The sequence below is a fragment of the Lagenorhynchus albirostris genome, chromosome 7 (assembly GCF_949774975.1).
Source record: "Lagenorhynchus albirostris chromosome 7, mLagAlb1.1, whole genome shotgun sequence".
Taxonomy (NCBI): domain Eukaryota; kingdom Metazoa; phylum Chordata; class Mammalia; order Artiodactyla; family Delphinidae; genus Lagenorhynchus; species Lagenorhynchus albirostris.
Genome location: NC_083101.1, coordinates 13862245 through 13887507, shown reverse-complemented (window position 1 = coordinate 13887507; position 25263 = coordinate 13862245). Strand labels below are relative to the sequence as shown.

Sequence of the window (25263 nt, the reverse complement as noted above, 5' to 3'; positions counted from 1 at the left end):
ACCTTAGATGCCTTCTGTGCTCCAGCCCATCCTGCCTTCCTGCCTTCCCCTCCACGGTTCCGCCTCCCAGACCTTACCTGAGGGCAAGACTGCATCCCAACTCTGGGTCTTTACTGTCCCTCACAGCCCTATTCTCTGCATCTCGAAAATATTTTAAGGGTGAGTTTACAGGCCACCTCTTCCAGGAAGCCCTCCGTGCTTCAACCAACGGATCTGAGTTCCTGTGCTGTCTCTGAGCCTCTCTTATGTATCAGTTTCAATGAGCTACTTATACCTGTTTCACCCACTGCACTAAGAGTTTCTTGAGGGTAGGGTGCACATCTTACCGTTCCCCACACCCTAGGGGCCAGCACAGTAGGTCTCAATAAAGCTTTACCGAAAGAATGGCTGCAGCTCACAGTGTCTGAAGAGAGTATGTGTCTTTTCCCATTAGATATAAGCGATGAAAGGGACAGAGTGATATTTGTCCCTAGTAGTGCTTGTCCCACAAATCGCTTGTTGCCTTAGTGAGTAGGGATGATTTTTTTTTTTTGGCCAGGATACCAGCTTTGAGACAGATGTCCCCATCACTTGCTGGGCCAGACCTTTGTTTCTACACACATCAAGGAAGCAAGTCAGCCTCATGACAGGTTGTCAGCAGCGGGGACGAGAAAAAGAAGCCCTGACACGTTTGTAGCCTATCACGTGTGGCAAGATGCCATTACACTACAAAGCACTAGGGCTCGGGTATCATATTTGGGCCTCGTGAAAACTTTGTGAGCTGGGCAGGGCCAGGCAGGATGCTTCCCCGTGTTTGTAAATGAAGAGGCTGAGGCATGATGGGATACCAGGTCTGGACTAGGGGTGGGTCTGGGTTTTCTGATATACTGATCCCACTGGGCCGTGCTGCTCCGTTACTTCTTATGTGAGCATCATCCTCACAAACGCTGGGCTAGAGAGGACAGGCAGGGCTGCTGACCCATTTCACAGATGAGAACCCTGAGGGTGTGAGACATGAAGCCCATCACAGCCTCGGCAAATAGAGGAAGAGTAAGCTGCAGGGAAGCCTGGTGGGGAGAGGAGCGGGGGACCTGCCCTGCATCTCTGAGCGGCAACGTGCAGCCTCAGGGCTCTGGAAAGACGGGCGAGGGTCCCTACAGGAACTGGTTGTGTAGGGACCTCCAAGGTGAGAAGACAAGCATGGGCCGCAGCCAGGCCAGGCCAGGTGGGCAGTGGTGCCCGGGCCTTTCTCTCTCTAGCCTCTCCTGTGTAGCATCTCCTTTGAGGTCACAGAACTCAGCGAGGGAGGCAGGCCGGGGCGGTTCCCCCATTACAGTCAGAAGACTGAGGCAGAGAGGCATGTTCCTGCCAGCACACCAGCCTTGGATGCCACCTGCAAAACTGGCAGCGCCACCCAGAGCTCACAAGTCACCACCAACTCCCACAACCATACCCTTCATGAAAAGTGCAAAAGACATTTAAAAAAATTCTTTGGTTTTATACATATAAAAGGTCAACATCTGTGGGTGGCTCAGCGGTCCTGATCCATCAACTAGAGATGTGGTTGCCTTCGTTCAACAGGAGACACGGGATTCTGGAAATGGCCAAGAGTAGGGCCCCCAGGCAGGCAGCGTGGAGAGTCTGTGCCCCTCTCCTTCTCCGCGCTCCTTCCAGCTGCCTCTGGGAGCTAGGGACCTGGTTTCACCTGGAGAAGGTGGAGGGGCGCTCAGCTGGGGGACGCGCAGGACGCAGGGCCTCTGCGTGGCTCTGCATGGAGGGCAAGCAGACTGCCGGGCCCAGGGTGGCAGGTGCCGTGCGGGTCAGCTCAGCCCACCTGGCGGTACTGAAGGTGAGTCAGGAAACTGGAGGGCATCAGGCTCCTGAATGTTTCCAGACCCCCTGCGGCACTAGGCCTCATCTGGCCCAGGAGGCATAGAGTCAGAGACTCTGGGCTGGAAGAAACCATGAAGGTCTTCAAAACCACCCCTCCCCGCATCTGATGCCCTCCCCGCAGCATAGCCCCCTGGTTTTGCTTGTTCACCTCCAGTGCTGGGGAACTCGGTCCAGGCTGGGACAGATTGAGTTCGCACTGGCACCCTGTCACTTCCACCCCCTGGTCCTGGTTCTGATTCCAAGCAGGACGACAGCAAGCTCACTCTCCGTGGCGGCCTGCAGAGGTCTTCCCATCCCTGGAGTTTCTTTGCTGAGGTCCCACACCTCCAGTTCCCCATCCACGCCCCAGCCTGGTCCCCACACCCTCCCCATCTCGGCCAGAGTCCATCTCAACATTCAGGGCCAGGTGGCTCTCGGGGCTCCAGCGCTGCACGGTCAGTGCAGGGGGATCAGTCCTGCACCACCTCCTTTGGGACCGTGTGCCTTTGTGGGCCCAGTCCAAGGTCCCGCCACACTAAACTGATAGCTAGCCACGGTCAATCTGTCCGCTCGGCTCACGTCATGCCAGCCCAGGCCCATCACTGTGTCTTGGGATCTTGGGCACCAAAGGCAGGACCTCAGTCATCTTGCTGAACCCCCATCTGAGCGGGTGCTCCCTCGGGACCCGGGTGCGGCTTGCTCGGCCCCTCCTGCCCTAAGCGTCTGTCTCCACGATGCACTTGAGGAACATGGTGTCGTCCTTCACATAGGCATGCTTGGGCGACTGCAGCTTGTTGAGGGGGAAGAAGAGTGGGCAGCCGCTGGCCACATTGGTTTCGCTCTGGGGCCGCTGGAAGGATGCTGAGTTCAGGTCGGGCCGGAAGGCGTCGATGGCGTGCTCACGGTTGTTCTGGTCGAGCAGCATGAAAGTGACCTGCGGGGCAGGGGCCAGTGGGAGATCAGGGACAGGGCCTGTGCCTGTCACCCGTGCAGCCCCTCTAACTCTGAGCTCACACTGATCAGGAGTCAAAGAAACACGTAAGGACCACACATGGCGTACAGGAAGAGCCCGGAAATGGAAGCACCTGGTACCGTGAGCAGGCTTCAGGGGTGTCCCATGATTAGAGCTCAGGTGTTCTTAACAGGAAGGGGGAATTCAGATGCCACTGCCAGTTGTGGTTGGCTGTTGGGGGCTAAAGGGGGGACTAAGCCCAGACAAGGAGGTTGGACTCCATAACCCAAGATGTCCCTTCCTGCACTGAGATGTCTGTCTGATCCTTCAAACACAGCTGGATCCCCCCAGGCGAGAGCAGACAGGCCTTCCACTGAGCAGACGGCAATCAACACCCTGAAACACGAACCCAGCTTCTGGTCTGTACAGGGGCCCTGTGTGCCTCCGAGAAGCCAACGATCTCAAAGTGACACACAGCCTCCTCCCTGGCACACGTCACTGAAATGCCCATCGCCCACTGCAGCAGTCAGTTCTCAAACTTGGCTGCACTTTAGAATTCCCTGGGAAGGTTTGAAAACTCCCGATGCTCACGCCTCACCATCTACGGGAGTGAGACCCAGTCATTAGTATTTTGAAAATCCCCCCAGCACATATGGGAACCACTGACCTACTGACTCATAGCCAGACCACTGCGGCACTACCGCTTCCACCCCACCTGCTCGCCCTTATCTTCCTCCACCCAGCTGAGGTGTGGAGTCCACACCCTCCCCTTCCCTCTCCCACTCCCTTGCTGCCGCCGTCCACCTGCGGGGAATCCCTGCCACACTCCCACCTCCGGCGGCCCTTTTAAGCATTTTTAACAAACTTTATTTTTCAGAGCAATTTTAGGTGCACAGCAAAATTAAATGGAAAACACAGAGATTTCCGAGTACATATCCCCACACGACCTCCTACACTGTCAACATCCCCACCAAAGCGGTACATTTGCTACAGGTGATGAACCTATGTTGACGCATCATATTCACCCAAAGTCCCTAGTTTAAGGTTCATTCTTAGCGTTGTACATTCTATGGGTTTGGACAAATGTATAAGGACGTGAATCTTATCATTATAATATCATTCAGAGTATTTACACTGCCCTAAAAATCCTCTGCGTTCCACCTATTCATCTCTCCTCCCCTCCATGAAATCCTGGCAACCACTGATCTTTTTACTATCTCCACAGTTTTGCCTTTTCCAGAATATCATGTAATTGGAATCACACAGTATCTAGCTTTTTCAGACGGGCTTCTTTCACTCAGTAATATGCCTTTAAGCTTCTTCCATATCTTTTCATGGCTTGGTAGCTTATTTCTTTACAGCACTGAATAATATTCCACTGTCTAGATTTACCAGAGCTTATTTATCCGTTCACCTACTGAAGGACATCTTGGCTGCTTCCAAGTTTTGGCGATTATGAATAAAGTCACTGTAAATATCTGTCTGCAGGGGTTTTGTGTGGACGTAAGTTTTCAACACATTTGGGTAAACACCAAGGAGTGTGATTTCTGGGTCACATGATAAGAGTATGTTTAATTTTGTAAGAAACCGCCAAACTATCTTCCAAAGTGGCTGCACCATTTTACAGTCCCACCAGCAGTGAGGGAGAGTTCCTGCTGCACCACATCCCTGCCAGCATTGGGTGTTGTCAGCGTTTGGGATTTTGGCCATTCTAAAAGGTGTGCAGAGGCATCTCCTCCTCCTTCCCTTTTTCTGAGAATGCTGTCAGTTCAGGCCAGCCCCACAGGACCTCCTCCAAGAGGTTTTCCTTATTCACCCCCAACATGAACTTCATCTCTACATGTCTTCCAGGGTCGCTGGTCCAAACATTTTAGCTCCTAGACTCAGAATGCAGCAAAGAGCCTTGGCTACTAGATGTGAACTCAGGCTCTTGTTTTATGAGGGGAAACTGACAGCACGGAGGGCAAAGGATCTGCCGAGGTCACACAGGCAAGTTCAAGGCTCAATCAGGATCAGGACCCAGGTTTCCTCCATCCCACCCCCACTGTCCCCCAGGCCCATACCTTGTTCCGGAAAGGCCATGGCAGCAGAGCATCATACTCCCCTCTCATGATCACGATGAAGAGGGACAGGTGGGTCCTCTTCCCCGTCCCGTCCCCATTCAGGTAGAGCCGCAGGCACAACTTGTATCCGTACTTGGCAGTGTAGAAAGCTGAAATGAGGAAGCCAGAGGCAGCGCCGAGGCAGCTGGGGAGTGCTGGGCTTTGCAGATGAGGAAACTGGGACTGACAGTTAGGCATGCCCAGGTCATGGCTCAAAACTACAAAATCGGGACTTCCCTGGTGGCACGGTGGTTAAGAATCTGCCTGCCAATGCAGGGGACACAGGTTTGAGCCTTGGTCCGGGAAGACCCCACATGCCGCAGAGCAACTAAGCCCGTGCGCCACAACGACTGAGCCTGCACTCTAAAGCCCACGAGCCACAACAACTGAGCCTGCGCACCACAACTACTGAAGCCTGCGTGCCTAGAGCCCATGTTCCGCAACAAGAGAAGCCACCGCAACGAAGACCCAATGCAGCCAAAAAAAAAAAAACCATAAAAATGAAATCTGGGGATGGAGCTCAGCATTCTTCTCCGTTATAGAGCATCATATCTTGGAGATCATCTGGCCTGGTGGCTGTCAAAGGCCATCAGAATCACAGATTGCCCCTGGAGCTTCTGACTCAGTAGTGCTGGGGTGAGGACTGAGAATTGGCATTTCTAACAGGGGACAGAGATGCTGCTGGCCCTGGGATCACACTTCTTTTTTTTTTTTTTGTGGTACGCGGGCCTCTCGCTGTCGTGGCCTCTCCCGTTGTGGAGCACAGGCTCCGGACGCACAGGCTCAGTGGCCATGGCTCACGGGCCCAGCCACTCCACGGCATGTGGGATCTTCCCGGACCAGGGCACGAACCCGTGTCCCTAGCATCTGCAGGCGGACGCTCAACCACTGCACCACCAGGGAAGCCCGGGATCACACTTCTGATTTAACCAACCTGCATTTTGTAGTCGGGAACCCAAGCCCAGCAAGGGGAAGTGGCTGGCCACAGTGTCATAGTGTACTGGGGGCAGAGACAGAATTAGGGGCCAGGCCTCCTACCTCCCAACACGGACTTCTTTCCGCTGCCCTAGGCCAGGCGGTTGGGGTCTCCTGGAGGCTGGGAGAGAGTGTGGTGAATCACAGTGCTGCCGGCCACCGCTGGCAAAGGCCCCCGGGATGAATCATCCCCTGGTGATTAGGCACAGGGGCCTGTGGGCTCTCTCCCTGGGCAGCTGAAAGAGTCATCTGAGTGTGGGTTCCAGTAGCCGTCACCATGAGGGCCCTTCTGGGAGGGGCTGAGCGGGGACAGGGTGTGGAGGGTATGCGGGAAGGAGTGGAGAAGGGACAGGCTGACAGTCTGACTCATCTGTGCCCCTTGTGTTTTGGTAGAACAGGAAGCCAGAGACACTGCTTGCTTTTTCCCTCTCTGGAAAGAAGCCAGGACAAAAAAGCTTATGTGTAGGAGGCGAGGCCACCCCCTGAAGGGGCTGTCCCTGTTCCTGAGGAAAGGGGGGCTGGCTTTGGGACCCAGCCTGCTCTATGGTGTGGGGCAAGCTCCCATGCCCCTCTGAATCCCAGCACTGTTGACCTTGGGTGTGTCAGAGGAGCAGATGGCCAGGAAAGGCACGAGGCTGGAGCAGATGTGAGTGGTGGTTAAAACTGCCATCGGCAGAAATCCTCCTTAACGACCCACCCGTTTACTTAGAGGCACGCGAGTGAGGCCAGGGGAAAAGCACACAGGTCTGAGCACAAATACACACATTGTTACACAGACAGCTATCAGTTAATTAGGAGAAACAACAACCGAGTAACTGCCTACTTCATGCACGACATCGTGCCAGGCCCAGGGGCCCCAGAAGCGACTAAGAACTGCCCCAGTGTACACAATACTCAACACGTGCTCCCCACAGTGGTACACAGAGAGTTCTCCACTTGTCTTATGTCAGACCACGGGGTCTCGGAGGGCGGGGCCCCATGGTATTTACCTGGGCAAGTCACCCTGGGCTTCCCTCGCATCTACACAAACTTTGGTTCACAGCGCACTCTCTTTCACAACCGATATCCACACAACGTAGATCATTTTATTCCTAGTTACAGACCATGACGGATGTCCAGGGAGGTACGCCTGGTGCAAACAGCCCCTGATCCACGCGGCTGAGCGGGGAGGGGCCTACTACCTCCGCGGGCCTGGTAGGGCCGGGGGCCCGAATGGACACTGGCCTAACTGGACGCAGCCCGCCTGTCAGAGCGGAACACCCCCCCCCCCGCCTCCCCCAGCTGGTGTCTGTGCCCCCGGGGAGGCCTTACCTGGGGAGAAGAGGCTGACGGTCCTGCCGCAGGCTGACTCATGGCACCGCCTGGTGACACTGGTGACCTTCCATAGGAACGTGCCATCGTAGGAGGCCTCTTCCATGAGGCGGAAGCTCTGCTCCAGCTTGCCCAGGGCCTGGTCTTTCTGGGCCAAGGTCTGCTGCAGCTCCATCACCTGGGGCGGGGAAGCCCATTCAGCCAAGGGCACCAGAATCCAGCTTGGCGGTGGGATGGGGACAGCGGGATGTAGAGACAGAGCTGCCCCCGAATTTGCTTTCCTTGCCTCCCTCAGCCACGTGCATCTGCCTTTGTACATGCCGTCCCTCCTGCCCGGGATTCCTTTCCCTTCCTTGTCCACTGGCCAACTCCTGTTCGTCCGTCAGGAACCTGGCTCACAGGGTTCTTCCTCTGCGAAACACTTAACCACTGCCCTAGCTCAGCTGGTTTCTCTCTTTCATCATCGATCTTATAGAGGCTTTACAACCACCTGAGATATATTTTTCTGCCTTTCCAACAGGATAGATGGTCTCCCCTATCAACGGCTGGGCCCATGCTCATTTTATCTGTGTCCATGCCTTGCACAGTGTCTGGCACGTAAGAGTAGAGCCAGGAAATTCGTTAATGAACTGAAGACACAGTCACTGCCCTCGGGGAGGCCATCACCTTCCAACTGGGGCAAGAGTTACATAAATAAATCCTTTACTTCGCCACCCAAACCCAGTGCCTGGCTCTTCTGGTAGGTTCCTCCACTGACATTTGAAAGAATACAAATTTATTCTTGGGTGTACTCAGGTAGGGAAGTCAGGAATGGAAGTGAGTGTCCTTAAAGAAAACTGAAGCCCTAATTTTACGGATGGGAAAGCTGCAGTCCTGTGATTTGCCCAGATCTATACAGCAAGTTAATGGTGGACCTGGAACGAAAATCCAGGCCTAACTCAACATGAGACGGTGAAGTAATGTTGCTGCCCCCCAAAAAAGCAACATTAACATGGTGACTGGTTATATTAAGAAAAGTATAAGCTCTGGAACAAAGGAGGGGACAGTCTGGTGCAACCAAGAACTGTCAGATAAGTGGATTATCTGGTGGTTTGACACCACCACTCTGAGTGTGTGGAATCCTTTAGAGGCTGAGCCAGCACATATGAGGACAGCATGAAACGATGTGCTCTGATGAAGTGGTGAAGGCACTGGGGGTGTTTAGCCTAAAAAAGGAAACACTCAGGATATTATTACTGACTGCTCATCTCTGAAGGGCTTCCATGGGGGCTAGAAGTCAGATGTTTTGGGGGCCCCGAGGGGCAGGGAAGACACAGGAGGCTGATTTTAGTTAAGTATGAGGGAGAACTTTCTAGTGGTGCAAAATGTCCAGCTGTGGAATGAGATGCTTGGGGTGGGAATAGTCTATTGCAGAAGTTTAAGCAAAGGAAAGGAAGCACTGGACGGGGGAGTTTGACCTTGACTATAACTTCTGACTCAGTCCTCTTCCTAGAAGGCTGTGGGATGCAGGAGAGATATTTTTGAAGGAGGAGTGACTGGTCTGCACAGGGAGAATGCTTAGCAGGAAGGCTGGTCCTCTGCTCTGGAGACAAGATTGGGGCGGCGGGGCGGTGGGGGGGGCCCTGAGCTGCCTTGAGGGTAAACGTGCCTCCCATGCTCACCCTCCGTTCCAAGCTCAGGATGTGCTCACGGCCCAGCCGGCTCTGGTGGATGGAGGCGGCCAGGGCCAGGTGGGAGGCCTCCACCTCCTTGTTGAGGACGGCGACAATGTTCTCAAACACGCACAGCTTCCCCTCCAGCTCAGTCAGGAGCTTCTCCTTCATGAAGTGCTGCAGGGCCAGCTCCTCCTGGCTCTCGGAGCAGGGGGCCCGGTAGCAGTCCACCTCTAGGTCCCCAGCTGTCTCCACAGCCCCCTGCAGCTGCAGGTCTGACAGATTCTGCTCCAGGGCCATGGGTCCAGACCCCAGGCCAGAGCCCAGCTGGGCCTTCCACTGTTTCATGAACCCTAACAGCAGGTTCAGGTGGGTAGCCTGGGAGGTGACCTCATGCTCCTGCATGAACTTTGGGCCCCCCTGCCAAGAGAGTGGGACTGATCAGTGAAAACAGAGGGGGAGGGAGGACCAGGGAGCAGTGGAGAGTCCTGCCACCAAAGGTTGCCAAGGGAAGTCATATCCATTCATCCGGCCAAGGGAAGTGTACAGCAAGAGGGATTCGGAGAAGGACCCTGGCATGAGACATACCCATGATGAGCTGTGTCCATCCCAGCCTCCAGAGCAACAATTCTGCCATGCCCTTGAGCGCACTGATGATTCAGGACCATGGAGAGAGGCAAAGGGGTTTTTGGGGGTGCGGGCGGTGGTCATTTTTGTGATGCTACAATGCCCAGGTGAGACATTAAGAAGAACTCCCCTGAGTACGAAGATGATTTACTAGTGATTTTGTTGCTTGGGAAAGTCATGTAAGGTACATCCAGAGGCATAGCTTGATGTTGTGGGAACATCCCGGAGGGGCTGATGGGAAGGTCTGAGACTGTAGTATACAGATAGATCTCCTCTCTCACACTCAGATGCTTACCTTGAAGGCGCAGCCAACACCTGCAAAGGGACACCCAACTCCAGCCTCAGCCACCTCGGGGTGATCCTGGAAATAAGAACCATGTCACTGGATGTTATGGGGCTCCCAGTGGCACTGGGGCTCTCTGCAAAGCACCAGCATCCACCAGGCATGAGCTGGGCTGGGCCACAAAACTTTGCACATGCTGTTCCTTCTGATTCAGCCGTCCTGTAACCCTCCTTCAGAACAAGAGCAAGGCCCCTGCTGTGATCCTGGGAAGCGCTGCCACCTCTCCTGATGGGACATGTTCCACTCAGCCCTGTAATCATCATTTACTTTTTGGTTGCCCCCACTGGTCTGGGGGCTCTGTGAGGGCCTCTAACAAGCAACTTGACAATACTGTTAACCTATGTATAAGTCTGAGGAGTTTACAAAATGCTTTCATAGTCATAATTCTTCCTAGGACCCCTAACAACACTTGGGGATAGCAGGGTAGGTTTTTTGTTCCCATCTCATTGATGAAGAAACTGAAGCTCACAGAGGGGCAGGGATTTACTCAAGGAGCAACAGCTAGGAAGCAGCACAGCTCCAGGGATCTTCCTACCCCATGTCTCTATCTCTTATCAAGCGTAAGTCCAGGGCTTCCCTGGTGGTGCAGTGGTTGGGAGTCTGCCTGCCGATGCAGGGGACACAGGTTCGTGCCCCGGTCTGGGAGATCCCGCGTGCCGCGGAGCGGCTAGGCCCGTAACCCACGGCTGCTGAGCCTGCGCGTCCGGAGCCTGTGCTCCGCAATGGGAGAGGCCACAACAGTGAGAGGCCCGCGTACCGCAAAAAAAAAAAAAAAAAAAGAGTAAGCCCAGGAGAGACTGGGAGAACATTTTTTCCTAAACATAGACCTGGAAAGGGCTTATATCCAGAATATATAAAGAACTCTTACAATTCAATAAGACAAACAACCGAATACAAAATGGGTAAAATACTGAACAGATACTTCACAAAATAAGATACACAAATGACAAGCCTATGTAAAGATGTTCAACATCACCAGTCATCAGAGAAATGCAAATTGTAACGAAATGCCACTGTCCACTCACTAAATGGCTAAAATTTACAAAGAACGAGAATATCGAGCTTTGGTGAGAACGTGGAGGAACTGAAACACTCATAGGTTGCTGGTGGGAATGCAAAATGGTACAACCGCTTTGGGAAAATCTATGGAAGTATCTCATAAAGTTAAATCATACATACATAAGACCGTGCTTATCAAGTTATCAGACAACCCACACATTCCACTCCTAGGAATTTGCCCAAGAGAAAGTGAAAATATGTCCGGGTATATGTAAATGTTCACGGCAGCTTTACTCATAAGAGGCCCACGCTGGCAGCAATCCAAGTATCCATCAACTGGTGGATGGATGAACAAAGTGTGGTATATCCGTACTCCAGGACACTACTCAGCAGTCAGATGGACTAAATTACTAATATGTGCGATAATATGGAGGGACCTCAAAACATGCTAAATGAAAGAGTCAAACACCAAAGACTACATACGAGGATTCTATTCTTACAAGATTCTAGAAAAGGCAAAACTATAGTGACAGAAAATAGACCAGTGGCTTCCTGGGCTGCAGCTGGGGGAGACTGACTGAACAAGGGCACAAGGAAGCTTTTTCTGGTGCAGAAACATTCACCCTCCTGACTGCAGGTCACACGATTGTATACATTTCCCGGCATTCATCAATCTGTACACTTAAAATGAGTGAATTTTATTACATGTAAATAATATCTTGATTTTCCAAGAGCTTTGTTGTTGTTTTCAAGAATAACCTCATGGGGTGATGTGAAGGGAGATTTGGATGAAAGGAGGGGAGGACAGAGGTCTTTTGGGCTGAGCAAATACAAAGCCACACTAGTTATTATTCTCTAATAGTAGAATAAGTGAGAGCTGTGGGCTTAATGAGTACAGTTGGTTTGGGACACAGAGCACAGCCCAGCAAAAGGCCACCCCCCACTTTGCCCCATTGCCCCGGGCTTCAAGTACAAGTTGCTCCCAACAAAGAATAGAAAACAGATGTTTTACTGGGGAGGGGTGGGTAGCCTTGTCAGGGAGACTGCAATGGCTTTGGAAAGTGCCCTGTGATGCAGCCTCTCCCAGAAGGTAGTTCCCGACATGAGGGAAGGATGGAGGGCCTGAGGCCAGTGAGGAACCTGGCGAATGCACAAGGGGTCATCTCTCAGGCCCTGAAACTCCCTACGAGCCCATGATTCGAATCCTCTGCCGTTCTAAGGGTATATGCTTGAAGTGAGAGTCAGAGGGAGGTAAAAACGTGAAAGTGATAGAACTAATGGTGGGAGTCCAGAATCGCCCACAGGTGGAGAGGCACATGTTCCTTTGGCATCTGAGTCCTGTGGTGTGTCTGTGCAATGAAAGCCCATGCAGGCTGGCAAGTGCTACATGGGTGGAGCGGGCATCCTTATTACCATGTACAATGGGAGTGGGCTGGGACCAGCCTCTCATGTCTGGCAGAGGAGGGGCAGGGCGTAACTTGAGAGGCCGCTGGTGGCCAGCCAGGCTGCCCAGAGTCCCACCATCAGTCACTCAGTCTCATTCCTTGGGGTGCTTTCCAGGGTTAAGGGGGTGGGCTCTGGAGCCAGCCTGTCAGGGTGAAAAGCACATCTCTGTCACTTCACACACTATCTATGTGGCCCTGGGAGTTATTAACCTCTCCATGTCTCAGTTTCCCAGTCTTCAAAATGAGTATAATAACAGAACTCTCCCTTATAGAGTTATGGTGAGGATTAAATGCCATAATATAAGTAAATTCTGACATGAGTGACCTACTGTGCTATAACAAAATACCACAAACTTATTGGCTTAAAACAACCCCCATTGAGACTTCCCTGGTGGCACAGGGGTTAAGACTCCACGCTCCCAATGCGGGGAGCCTGGGTTCGATCCCTGGCCAGGGAACTAGATCCCACATGCATGCCGCAACTAAGGAGCCCACCCACGTGCTGCAACTAAGGAGCCAGCGAGCTGCAACTAAGACCTGCCACAACCAAATAAATAAACAAACAAACAACAACAAAAAGCCAACCCACATTTTTTGGGTTGGCCAAAAAGTTCGTTCTGGTTTTTCATGTCATGGGAAAACCCGAACGAACTTTTTGGCCAGCCCAATATTATCTTACAGACCTGGAGATCAGAAGTCCTAAAAGTGAGCAGGATTGTGCCTCTTCTGGAGGTCCAAGGTGAGCACCTGTTTTCTTGTTTTTCCAGCTTCTGAAAGCCACCCGCATTCCTTGGCTCAGGGTCCCTCCCTCCATATTAAAAGCTAGCAGCAGAGCATCTTCCAATCTCCCTGTGATTCTGATTCTCTTGTCTCCCTCTTTTGGGGGCCCTTGTGATAACAATAGGCTCACCAAATAAGCCAAGGTCATCTCCCCATCACAAGATCCTTAATTTAATCACATCTGCAAAGTCCTTTTGCCATTGTTATGGGCTGAGTAGTGTCTCCCCACCCTGAATTCATATAGGGAAGTCCTAGCTCCCATGAACATGACTGTATTTGGAGACAGAGTCTTTAGAAGAGGTAATTAAGTTAAAAGGAGGTCATTAGGGTGAGCCCTACTCCAATATGACTGGTGTCCTTATAAGAAGAGAAAATTAGGACACAGACATCCAGAGGGAAGATGATGGGAAGATGCTGGGAGAAGAGGGTATCCACAAGCCAAGGAGAGGGGCCTCAGAAGAAACCAACTCTGTCTAGAACTTCTTGCCTCCAGAACTGTGAGAAAACAGATTTCTGTTGTTCACACCACCCAGTCTGTGGTACTTAGTTACGGCAGCCCGAGCAGACTAATAGAGCCATGTGAGGTAACATATTCACAGGTTCCAGGGATTAACACGTGGACATCTTTGGGGAGCATCATTCTGCCTGACGCGGTGCTCAGTAAATGTCACCCATGATTAGTAGAAGTACTATTATTAGCAAAATTATTCCTGTGGATTAAGCACTGCCCTTGGGACATCTTTTTCCTTTTGCTAATGGCTGTCACATACACGCGTCTCATTTAATCCTCACATCTCAAACTCTTAATAACTAATTCTGTAAAACCCTATGTTCCCACTGGAGGTTCTGCCTCTCGTGTAGGTGAGGAAGCTGAAGCTGAGATGGCCGGTGACTTGCAGGATGCAAGTTTGGGGCAAGGCTGTGGCAGAGGCCAGGGGCCTGGAATCTACGGCCAGTGTCCTTCCTCCCCACCAGGAGTCCTCACCTTGACTAAAGGGTAGCCTCATCTGAAGTCCAGGGACCGAGGGGACTGGAGAGGGAAGGGGCTGGGGTCGCAGAGGAGGAACGGGGCATCTGTCCTGAGCCAAGCCTGTGCCTGTCTGGTGCCACAGGAGGCCCCTGTGTGAGCGGTCTCATTGCTTGCAAACTGCTAAAAATAAAATTCGCAGTGGAATTTCCTCTGAGGAGGAAACAGAGAAAACAAAATCCCAGCCCTGAGGGAACACTTGTCCTTCTGTCCACGTCCGAGAAGTCTGGGGGTGTGTGGTGCTCCCAGCTTCCCTGCTTCCCCAGGCCCTTTGTGACGGGGTCAGGAGAGCTCCATCAAAGGGCCCCCACTTGGGGACCTGGGGGCCTCCGAGAATGTGAGTGTCAAGAGGGTGCCGGGAGCATGAGAGCTGCCTCCGTGAAGCTACTGCACAGAGCGGAGGGTCTGCAATGTGCCAGGCACTTCCCACGCTGCTGTGCTGGGCACTGAGGCTGGCCAAGGTCTTGGATGCCAGGAGGGGCTGTTTTTGCTTGGGTCTCAGCTAGTGCTAAGGGAGAGGCACTCGACAGTGACAGGGTGGACTCGGTCCGCTCGCCAGTTCCTGCCCGCCTCTGTACCTGAGTCAGTTTCCTTTCTGGCAATCTCTGCTTGGCTCAACTGCCACCTCCTCCAGGAAGTCCTGCCTGATTCCCCTAGTTGAAAGTAGTCTTGCCCATTCCTGTTTCCACAGCATTTGGTGGATTCCAGCACTTAAGGCGGACTGTGTATTTAAACCTGTGTAAAACATTTGGGGGTGATCCACCATCTGGAGGCAGCAGAGAGAAGATGTCAGCAGCCTAAGGGGCAGGAGTGGGAGCCTGGCTCTGCCCCCCCTTTGCTGTATGACTGGTGCAGGCACACCTCTTCACTGAACCTCGATATATTACCCACTGGTGAAATAGGGGTATCACCACTGCACATGACACAGGATGTCACGGGATCGATAAGGTTACAGATGCAATTGTCAAGCTCAGAAGTGTAAGGGGGTTCATTTCCAGGCATTGCATTTCAAAGGACACAGATATGCACAGAGGCTGAGGACAGACTCAAGATGGACGTGGTCAGCGTCCTTCCACAGACTCAGGACCGCCTCAGGGGACAGGAGGCTGACTGACTTACTTTTTGTGGCCCCAAGGGAGACAGACTTCAGCTCAGTACCAACAAAGAGGAAAATGGTACAACAGTTAGTTCCCCATGGTGGAAGTGGTGGTTTCATGCAGTAATGAGCTCCCCATCACTGGAAGGACACAAAGCCACTTGGCAGGAATCCAGTACAGAACGGAAATTGGACTAGACAGCTTGACCTCCTATCATTTTCTGATTCTAGAATAATTTAAGGCACTCTTGTAAGCCACTGGCAGCAGATGCCAGCTTGCTTTTGACCTTCCTGAGTGACCTCAGAGGGAAAAGAGTGAGAGAAACAATCCCATTCACAGGGTCTCAGGCAGACAGAATTGACTGCTATTTCCCAGCCACCGGGTCGTTCCCTACTTCATTGTCACTTCTGTAGGAAGGTCGTTCTAGGCAAGAACCAACTCTCTAACCAGGTCAACAGTTATCCTTTAATATCTGCTTCTTACATGAGCTAATCGGTCTCGGGCTTTGAGCACTTCTTAGAGAGACATTAATCTAATGAAGTCAGAGGAGGAGGACAAACTGACAAGCAGATGGCATGGAAAGTGTTGCAAGAATGGGCACCTCGGGGCTTAGCTCAGCTGGTCTCCGGCCCAGCCTGTCCACCCCACCTTCACTTCCCAGGTTTCCCCAGATGCACAGACTGCAGAATCACCACGTATGCAAAGTGTTGATTTATAATCAGCTGCTTTCCTTTGGTCAAAAGTCCCCCCAAAGTTCCCATTGGGTCAGAAGCTGAAGGAGTCCCTGGTCTTTCCACTTGTGGCTTTGTGCAGGTGTCAGACCACTGGCTCACCCCACCCCCCAGCTTTCCACTGGGGGGTGTACCCTCCTCCCACTCTGTAGCCTGTTTCAGTGCCTGTAATTCCATGATTAGAGTCACTTCATTTGGTTTAAGGCAGCAAGTTTCAAACTGTGCTCTGCAGGGCCCTAGGAATCCCCAGTGTCTCTGAGAGGCTGGGACAGGAGAAGGAAGTGGGGTAACCGAAAGGACAGGGCTCCAGGCTCCCCTTTAATCAGAACGCTTCTACTTTCATCTGATTTCACATTAACAAAGATGAAAAAATTAAGACTACTGGGTTGAGAGATATTAAAATATCTCATCTTTATGTTATCTAAGATTTGTCCAATGAATCTGTATTCATTTTGTTAAGAGGCAAGAATAAAACACGTCAAAACAACAGCCCTGATGCCTTCGGGCAGGCAGGTGCCTTAGAAAGCATCTAGCCCATGTCCTCTTTCGAGGGTGGAGTACAAAGATCTCAAATAGGGAGGCTTGTAAAGTTATTCCATGGGTGTTAATCCTATTAGCTCTTAACCACATTGTAGAGTACAAAGTTCTGGGGAAATGCACTGGAGCCTTACTATTATTCCCTTGAGGACCTGCGCGGGGAGAGGGTTGCCGACAGGAAGACAGGAAAGCCCTCAAAACCAGCTCTGGTGGGACAGGAAATTCCTCCAACTCTCTGCAGGAGAGGGGCCAGAGCGGAGAAGGGGTTAGGAGGCGTGGAGACCTGCCTGCCTCTGGTTCCACAGCGGGAGGGAGAGCTGCCCTGCCAGCCACTGACTGGCAATGGGACATTGCAGATGCTGGAAAGACCCTGCACAGTCAACCTAGCATCTTCACTTTACAGGTGGAGACTGGGGAGTCATCTCAGCCTTGCACTGAATTATAAAGCCATCCTCAGACACCAGTCTCCTGACCCCTGGGCCATGGTTCGGGCAAGGGTGGAGCTTTGGTTGAAAGGAGCCAGTGCCTCACAGTGTGGACAGTGCTGGTGGCCAAGTTGGCGAGACCCTGGTCATGAGGGAGCTTTGCAATGAGATGCCCCTGTGGGAGTCGGGGCCCATGTGTAAGAGGGGGTTAGATTTACAGCAGGGATTCTTAAAGCTTTGGCTTCACAGACCAATACCAGTTTGTTTGCTTTTTAAATTAGGAGATTAACATAAAGATTGCCATTTTAAAATTTTACTAAATAAAGGCTTTACCCCCGAATTCTATCACCTATCACGATCATTTCCTTTATACAAAGACATGAATAGGAAGGGCATCATCTCAGAGTAAAGGTTGACTCTATAAATGGAAAGAATTTACTTTTATAAGAAAAACTCATAACAATTTCCTTATTTTTTTTTTTTTTATCATTTTTGTCATGAACTGGTGGGAATGGACCAGTGCTGGTCAACATGTGGGAACCTCTGGGCTGGACAGATTACCTACAAGGGTCCTTCTCCAGCTCAGAAGGGCTGGGGTTCTAAACTGATGCCTGAGGGTATCTCTTTGGCCCCTCACACTACCAAAGTTGTATCTTATTCCTGGAAGCACAGTTTGGCAGAGCCGGAGAAGTGAGATGAGGATGGCCTGTCCCTGTCTGAGGGCAAACAGGGCCAGAAAGAACTGTCTAGGTCAAGAGTTGGCAAACTTTTTCTGTCAAGAGCCAGATAGTGAATATTTTGGGCTGCGAGGCCTCTGTTGCAACTATTCACCTCTGCTGTTTCAGGACATAAGCAGCTACAGGGACTTCCCTGGTAGCACAGTGGATAAAACTCCACACTCCCAATGCAGCGGGCCCAGGTTCGATCCCTGGTCGGGGAACTAGATCCCACATGCATGCCGCAACTAAGAGTTCGCATGCCACAACTCAGGAGCCTGCCTGCTGCAACTAAGACCCGGCACAACCAAATAAATATAAATACATAAATAAATATTAAAAATAAAAAAGCAGCCACACGCAAGGCATATATACATGAGTGAGTTGTGGCTGTGAACCAATATAACTTTATGTAGGGACCTGGAAGTTTGAATTCCTTATAATTTTCATGTGTCACAAAATCTCATTCTCCTTTCAATTTTTAGAAACCTTTTAAGTGTAAAAACCATTCTTTGCTCGTAAGCCGTACAAACAGGCGGCAGGCTGAGTTGGGCCCGCAGGCTGTGGTGTGTTGACCCCTGTCTAGATGCTGTTCTCACCCTGAGTCTGTCACGGGTCGGCCAGGTGGCTTGGGGCAAGTTGCTTCCCCACCGCAAACGTCAGTCTCCTCACTGCTGACAAAATGAATTCAGTCTAGACTCAGACAAGGAAGGAGCCACCTGGTAGGGACTAGGTGGGCAGATACCTACTTGGCCTCTTCCCCTGCCAACGGAGACAACTGACAGACAGTCTTTCCTGGCAGTGCCAACTTACCTGCTCCTGAGACAGAAGGCTTCCTGGCCTTTCAGATGGTGTGTCATCCCCTTTGCATTTGGGACAGATCCGATCCTCACCATTCCTGGGGACACATGAACAAATGCCACTGAGTGAGGCATTCACGACTCCATGGCACCAACCACCGTCCCCAGAGCTCCAAATGCCTAGCCCTTGCCCAGTGTGGCAGCTGATACCAATGAGCGTGCAGCTCCACAACCCCAGACCCACCATTCCCAAACCAATGTCTTCCTGTAGTTTGCAGTGAGCTTCTCTGGCAGCCAAACCTGATCTGAAGTGACTAGAGGCTATTCAAGCCCCTACTTATCCCACTTAGTGTGAATATTTATGTTTGCAGAAATATTCATTGCTTGATTATAAGGTGCATCCCCAATTCCCGCTGGAAGAATTACACAGTAATGCACTGACTTGCTTTTCTAAAATCTGAAAAACTTCTCCATTCCAAACTACATCTGACCCCACGGGTTCAGATAAAGGATTGTGGATATGCAGCTATATTAGTTCTTCTCAGCTTCCTCTATTTTATTTTGGTCTCTTATTTTTAGTAATTACAGATGACCATGGCCTCTCAGAATAAGAAGGGGCCTCCGAGAACACCTAGCCTGAGGTTCTTAACCAGGAGTGGGTGCCGGACTCTGAATGGGGTGACACATGGTCCTATGTGCTTTAACAAAGCTCCCAAGCGATCCGGTCCTCAGTGAGAGCCACGGGTCAGGCCCATTTTACAGGAAGGAGAATGAGGCCTCAGAGGACGTATGGATCCACCAAGGTCGAGGGAGGCAGGCGCAGAGCTGGGCAGAGCTCTTCAGGCCTCAGGCCTGGATCCCTCTCCCGCCTCTGCCAGGTTTTGGAAGGACAGCGAAGGAAGCCAAGAGGCCCACTGCAAAAGCCTGAGATGAAGCCAGGATGGTGAAACCAGTCGAGCTTTGCTCCTCCCCCCACCTGCCCTTCTCACCACCACCTCTCTCCGCCTTCTCTCCGCCTCCTCCTTTGTGAAAGCATTGGAACTCCTCAAGCTTGCCTGAGAAGTTTCCCACCTTCTTAAACTGTAAAGTCCCAAACAAAGGTCATGCTGGGGGTGCACGGCAGTTTAAGAACACATCTGCCAGGAAACTGACCTGCGGCAAACTGACCTCATCTGTCCATTAGGCCTCACTGCCCTCATTTGTAAAATAGGGTAATAATAGTATCCACCTTTCCAAGGAGCTTCTGAAGACACAAGGAAAGAGTGCTTGGCACACAGTTGGTACATAATAGTTGCTTAAGGTGGGATACTGATGATCATATTGATGTCACACCTCTCTGAGTTATTTATATTTTACATATAAATATACACATATTTTAATATATAATATACAATGTAAATTATATACGTATATTTTATACACATGCAAAATGTGTGCATTGTATATATTTATATGCAAATATATACATATTTTATATATACATCCATAAATGTATAATATATGAATACAAAAAATATCTAGTCCCCTTTAAAAGCATTCCCAGCAAACAGTCTGAGGTGATGGGTGATATTGTGGAAGAAGATATATTTGTACAGCAGTTTGTCATTTACCAGGGAGTTTATATTCATTATTACAAGGATTTTTTGGAATGTTATTGACTGGGCCTTGTAACAATCCTGGGAGGTAGAAAATCACTTTACAGGCATTTTACAGACAAGGAGGCTGAGACATCAAACAATTTGCACAGGCCACACAGTAAGTAGCCCAGCTGGACCCAGAGGCTCTCCCCCTGACCCCGGATGGCCTTCTGCTAAGGGAGCTGACGTCTTTCTGTGGCTACTTCTCCTCCCACCAACAGTCAGACGGGGCAGTGTCCGGGACCCTTGAGGAACAGGTGTGGAAGCTGAGGCCAGAGAGGTGAAGTCACCTGCCCAAAACCACAGCTCCTCTCACCCCCGCCTCCCATGAGGGCTCCCTCCCTGGCACCTCCTTCCCACCCGCCTCTTCTCCTCCGACCCCTCACCTCACGTTCTCAGAGAGACAGACGGCGCAGCAGAGGGGCCTGGGCTCTGGTGGGTCCTGGCAGACGGTGGGGGGGCACCCAAAGGGGAACTCGTTCTCATCGGGGGCCGGGTGGCGGCTGCTGGCCGAGCCAGAAGCCATCTCAGGGTCCCAGGCTGGCTGGTGGGGGGCCCCTGTTTAAGCTCCTCTGGGGAGGGGACCAGCTCCGTGGAGTCTGTGCTGGGAGAAGAGGTGAGTGCTGGCCGGGCCACCCTCTCTGATGTGCAGGAGTCTGATGATTTTATCTTCTCACTGGCTTGTGCGGTTCAACGTCACAGCTGAGTCACAGCAGGGATGAGACAGGAATTACCCTTTGTGGTGAAAAAAATCCCCTGGATGGTGACTGCAGGCTCTAGGAGTGTCCAGTCATTCTTTTGAGCAAGAGGGAGGGGAAAGCAAGTCAGAGAGAAAAAAGAACCGTGTCATGGACTTTCAGGAACCACAGAGTTTCCCCAGTCGGAGGACCTCAGGCTGCCACTGGCTTCCTCCACTTCCTCCCCAGGGGACAGGAGCAGAGAGAGCCCCAGTCGGTGACTTGTCTATGTTCCCTGGAACCTCCGAGCAGCCTAGGATACTCGGTGTGGGTGTTCACTGCCCCAGTGGAAATCCCCAGGGTTCTGGAGTCAGGTCCAAAAATGCAAGTTCCGTGCATATTAGCTCTGCCCTGTCCAGAGTATCTTAGGTAAAAGTCACTTTTGCACAGCGGGTCTCGGTTACCCCATCTGTTTATTAAAAAAAAAAAAAAAAGGAATTGCAACAGGATTATCTCCAAGACTTCTCTGGGGTCTAAAATTCTGGGGCCCCATGGCCAAGGCCAGCAGGAAGGCTTCTGATGGTCCAGCCCTGCCCGTGGCGTTCTTCATCAGTATGTGTGACACCTGGCCCTCCCCTCTGAAGTCCGAGGCCTCAGGACCATGGACTGCTCAGGGCCCTCCCTCCACGGCCCCACTCAGGAAGTCATAGGTGGCCACAGACTCGGATCAGGCGCCACCACTTCCTGGCCCTGAGGAGAACAAAGGTCTAAATAAATACAAGGTCACGAGGAGTTGGTCTTAGCAGCCAAGTGGGACGCAGATCCATGGTTGTGTGGGAAGCATGGCTCCTGGCACATCTACCATGCCCCAGGCAACATTTTCCTTCCTATTCCTTAGAGCAACCTGTTAGGAATTCCGCAGGCATGTGGAGGCACAGAGGAGCAAGATGCCTGGTCCAAAGTCACACAGCACCTGGTGGTACAGCACGATGACCACCAGGTCTGTGGGACTCTAAGCTCTGTGTTCTTCCTCCCATTCAAGAGAGGCACAAACAAGGCAGCTTGGTGGAACCTACAGAGCCCAGGATGGAGGTCAGAGCTTCTAGCCTTTGTTTTCTCACCTACCAAATGGAAAAGATGATCCCTCCACATCTTTCTATTCTGCTGGGTTGCTACTAGGGGTTTTGCAAACTTTCATAGTAGTTTCAAATCACAGGCTTCGAGGTCTGACAGATCTGAGTTGGGACCCTGAGTCCATCACTTACTAGCTGTGGGTCCTGGGACAAGGTCAGTAACTTCTCTGCACCTCAGTTTCTGCAACTGCAAAATGGGGTTAATATTAATACCTACTTCACCTGACTTGTAATAACTAAATGAGATCATGGGTGAAAGCATGGCATGGTGCACGGCCCAAGTGAAGTGCCCAAAAAACTTTGATATTGATGATGGCCACAGCCCTTCCAGCTCCTCAAGGTCACGAAGAAAGACTAAAATGGTAAGTTATGCTTATATCGTGTTTTCACATGCATCAACTTTAGATGAGCCTCACAAGTGGGCAAGGCAGGTCTGCCGTTGTCCTCTGACCCTAGTAAATTCAACTGTCCACTTTCCCGGGAGCGATGCCAAGTCTGCCTGGGGTCGCTGGCAAAGAGGGCATGGCACCCTACCCTACTGCTGCAGTGGAAATCAGGACCTCCACCCTCACCTGGGCCAGCCCTGACCTGGCCCTCTCAGCAAACGACCTTGAGGCCTACTTCGGAGAAAGACTATCAGAAAGCCACTCACTTAACCACATACCCCAAACCTGCAAACTTCCCTGCGTCCCCACCTGTTCCCTCCTTCCCTTGGTTTGGCACAGGAACCCAAGATTTCTCTCTCCATCCAAGTTCTTCGGTCCCTTTCTCTCTGCTCCCTTTTCTCTCCCCTCTGTCTTCAATGCCTCCCGGCTCCTTCCTATCAGCAGCAAAATACCGCAAGCTGCTCTAATAATTGCAAGTGAAAAGTAACAGGTGCTTTTAGTGCCGTGCTAAGTGCTTTTACAGGCACCATCTCATCTAACCTTCACGTGAACCCTATGAGGCAGGTATTGTCATCTTCATCCCCGTTTTACGGAAGAAGGAACTGAGGCACCAAGAGGTTCAGTGACATGCCCAAGGACTCCCCGATAGTGAGTGGGGACTCGGGAGCCCTGAGCCTGTGTTCTAACCACACATGGTGCTTTAAAACGCCCTTTACCCTCATTCCACATTCCTCTCCAACATCTACACCTTCTCACTTTAACATAACTCCTAGAAAATACTGTCTACACGGACGCTCCGCTTCCTCACTCCAATCTCCATGGAACCATCTCCCCAAGGTTCTCAAGGTCGAGGGTGCCAAATGTCCGGGGCTTGTCCCAGTTTCTATCCAACCAGCCCTGTGGCCAGCACCTGACACGCCTCTTGGCGCCTCCTTTCCAGTTCCCTTCCTTGTTGTGGCCTCCTGCACCCCTTCCGTGCTCCCCCCGCCCCCACTTCTGTGGCTGCTCCTCCTTATGTCTCCTTGATCCCCTTCTCTTCCACTCTGAACCGCCATCAGCCCCATCTCCGCGCCTCCCCCCGCCGCGGGCCTCGAAGACGCGGAGTCTCTGCACTGTTACACCCGCGTCTCCCCAGCCTTCCACTTGTCCTTCGGGGCGCAGCTGGACCAGACCCCACTTTCCCTGGGAGTCCCGGTGGGCCGCCCCAGGATGAGGTTGGGCTCCCAGCTTTGTGATCCCACCGCGTCCCGCAGCCGGAGCACAATCACCCCCCGCCCGGCTCAGTGATGCCGGATGACCTGTCCGTGTCCCCCAGCCCCGTTCGTGCGCCCCGCGCGGGCTGGTGACGGCCGTCTCGCCACCGCCACATCTCCGGATGCGTGCGCACTGAGGGGAGCAGAGCGGCGCCCGCGACTATTCAAGGATGAGCCCCCGCAGGGCTGCCCCGGGCGTCCGCAGGAAGGGCGGGGGCAGCGAGTCCGGGGCAGGGCTCTGCAGCCGGGATTCCAGGTCCCGGAGGCGCGCAGGGGGGGTCCCGCACTTGGGCAGCCCCCGCCCCCGCCCCCGCCCCAGAGAGCTGGAGCCGGGCTGTCCCGGGCGGGGAGCGCTGGGGCGGCGGCCGGCAGCCCCCGCAGACCCGAGGCGGGTGGGGGCGGGGTGCAGTGCAACCAACCTTGGCGCCGCCGCCGCTTCCCAGCGGCCCGGCGGGAGCTTCCGGTGGCGCGAGGACTCGGCCCAGGCGGCAGAAACCGGGGAGGGCGGGCCCGGGGCCGGTTCCTGCAGCCGGAGCCGCCTTTCCGAGGCGGCCTCGGGGGCGGGGCGAACGCTCCCCGAATGGGGAAACTAGGCCCGGGGCGGCATCCACGGCGTCGCAGGCTCTGTTTTTCCACTGAAGACTGACCTTCCGTTCTCCTTCTCCCCGCGCGAGTTCCTGGCACGTGTGTGGGACTCAAAGTGTTCGCAGACTAAACGAACACGGACTTGGGACTTGAACCGGCATCCTGTCCCCTGCCTGCCTGCAATCCCGCGTGGGGTGGGGCGAGCAGCAGCAAAACCCAAGTCTTAGCCCTCTTAGATTCCTGCAAGGTCCTAGCACAGTGTCAGGCTCGTCCAAGCTTATTGGGTTGGAGCAATCAGCGAAGAGATGTACAGAGCGGTTCTGAAGGCACGGGGCTTCCACAGAACTGGGTGTTTTCAGGAACCGTTTCTGGTTTTGTCTAAACACACACACAGCCACTTATTCCCTATGAATTTTGTGTATATCAATCAAAGTAGTTATGGTACTTAGTGTTGGGGTAGAATTTTTGTCTAAAAGGTACAAACAATCTTTATTTTTGCGAATTTGATAAAGGCTCCTTCTCCATCAAGACCTAACATCTGCAGGACTGTTAGCTGAGGAAGGAGTGAGCCTGCCTACTTCGTTGGTTTTGTTTCCTTTCTGTGGCTCTGAGGCACCCATTACATTCTCTACGTATTAGGGTCCCATTTTTTGTCTTGACACCAACTGGAGTTGGGAACTGTGTTTTACTCCTTTGGTTTTGTTTGTTTTTAACCTGGGATGTATTTAAGCCTCTCACTCACCTGGGGCAGAACTCCCAGCTTCTGCCTGAGGAGCTGATGCTGCAGGATAGAATCCTCCTGGAGAAGGGAGGGCCTCGGTCCTACCTGGAGGGGAGGCGCCTGCCTGCAGACAAACAGAGGGTCTCAGGGGCCTTCTGTGGGACACTGACCAGAGGTGGCTTCTGTGGTCACGTTCAATTCTAAGAGAAAAGGATTTAGAGCTTTGAGTCTCTGATTTAAAAATTCATTAATTCTCAGTGCAGTGGGACCTCTAAAAGCCTTTCTCTGCTCCCACCTCTCTCCCACCCGCCCCCTTCCTCCCTGCCCCGGGCCAGTGTAAGTGAGCAGGCAACCTGACTTTACTGTCTTCATGTGCCACATCCTGTTTTCAGATTAATGAGCTCATTTGGTGGAAATTTACCAAGGGAAATAGTTTAATTTTGGAAAGTACCAAAAACTTATCTGTAGTCACTCGACTTATTTTTGGGGGCTCTTGAAATA

General features: G+C 52.2%; 1 protein-coding gene across 7 annotated transcripts; it reads right to left on the bottom strand.

The window, feature by feature from the left end:
• Nucleotides 1–1456: 1456 nt before the first annotated feature.
• TRAF1 (TNF receptor associated factor 1) lies at nt 1457–24080 on the bottom strand. 7 transcript variants are annotated; one of them, XM_060154485.1, is made up of 9 exons: nt 23502–23837; nt 21950–22004; nt 20394–21434; nt 18384–18468; nt 9766–9831; nt 8853–9263; nt 7192–7369; nt 4867–5015; nt 1457–2785 (listed from the first exon to the last, which is right to left on the bottom strand). In XM_060154485.1, the coding sequence occupies exons 3-9, from the start codon at nt 20531–20533 to the stop codon at nt 2567–2569; spliced, it is 1248 nt and encodes a 415-aa protein (XP_060010468.1). In that variant the 5' UTR covers nt 20534–21434; nt 21950–22004; nt 23502–23837; the 3' UTR covers nt 1457–2566. The 7 variants fall into 7 exon arrangements, with proteins under 7 accessions (XP_060010468.1, XP_060010469.1, XP_060010470.1 ...); XM_060154486.1 differs by having other exon boundaries at nt 20394–21153; XM_060154487.1 differs by having other exon boundaries at nt 20394–20802.
• Between the last annotated feature and the right edge of the window lie 1183 nt (nt 24081–25263).

Coding starts and splice junctions, on each gene's coding strand:
- TRAF1 (XM_060154489.1), bottom strand. CDS start 20,533: ATGGCTTCTGGCTCGGCCAGCAGCCGCCACCCGGCCCCCGATGAGAAC. Junction 18,469..20,393: donor TGTCTCTCTGAGAACGTGAG/GTGAGGGGTCGG, acceptor ATGTGTCCCCAG/GAATGGTGAGGATCGGATCT. Junction 9,264..9,765: donor GTGTTGGCTGCGCCTTCAAG/GTAAGCATCTGA, acceptor CTCTCTTGGCAG/GGGGGCCCAAAGTTCATGCA.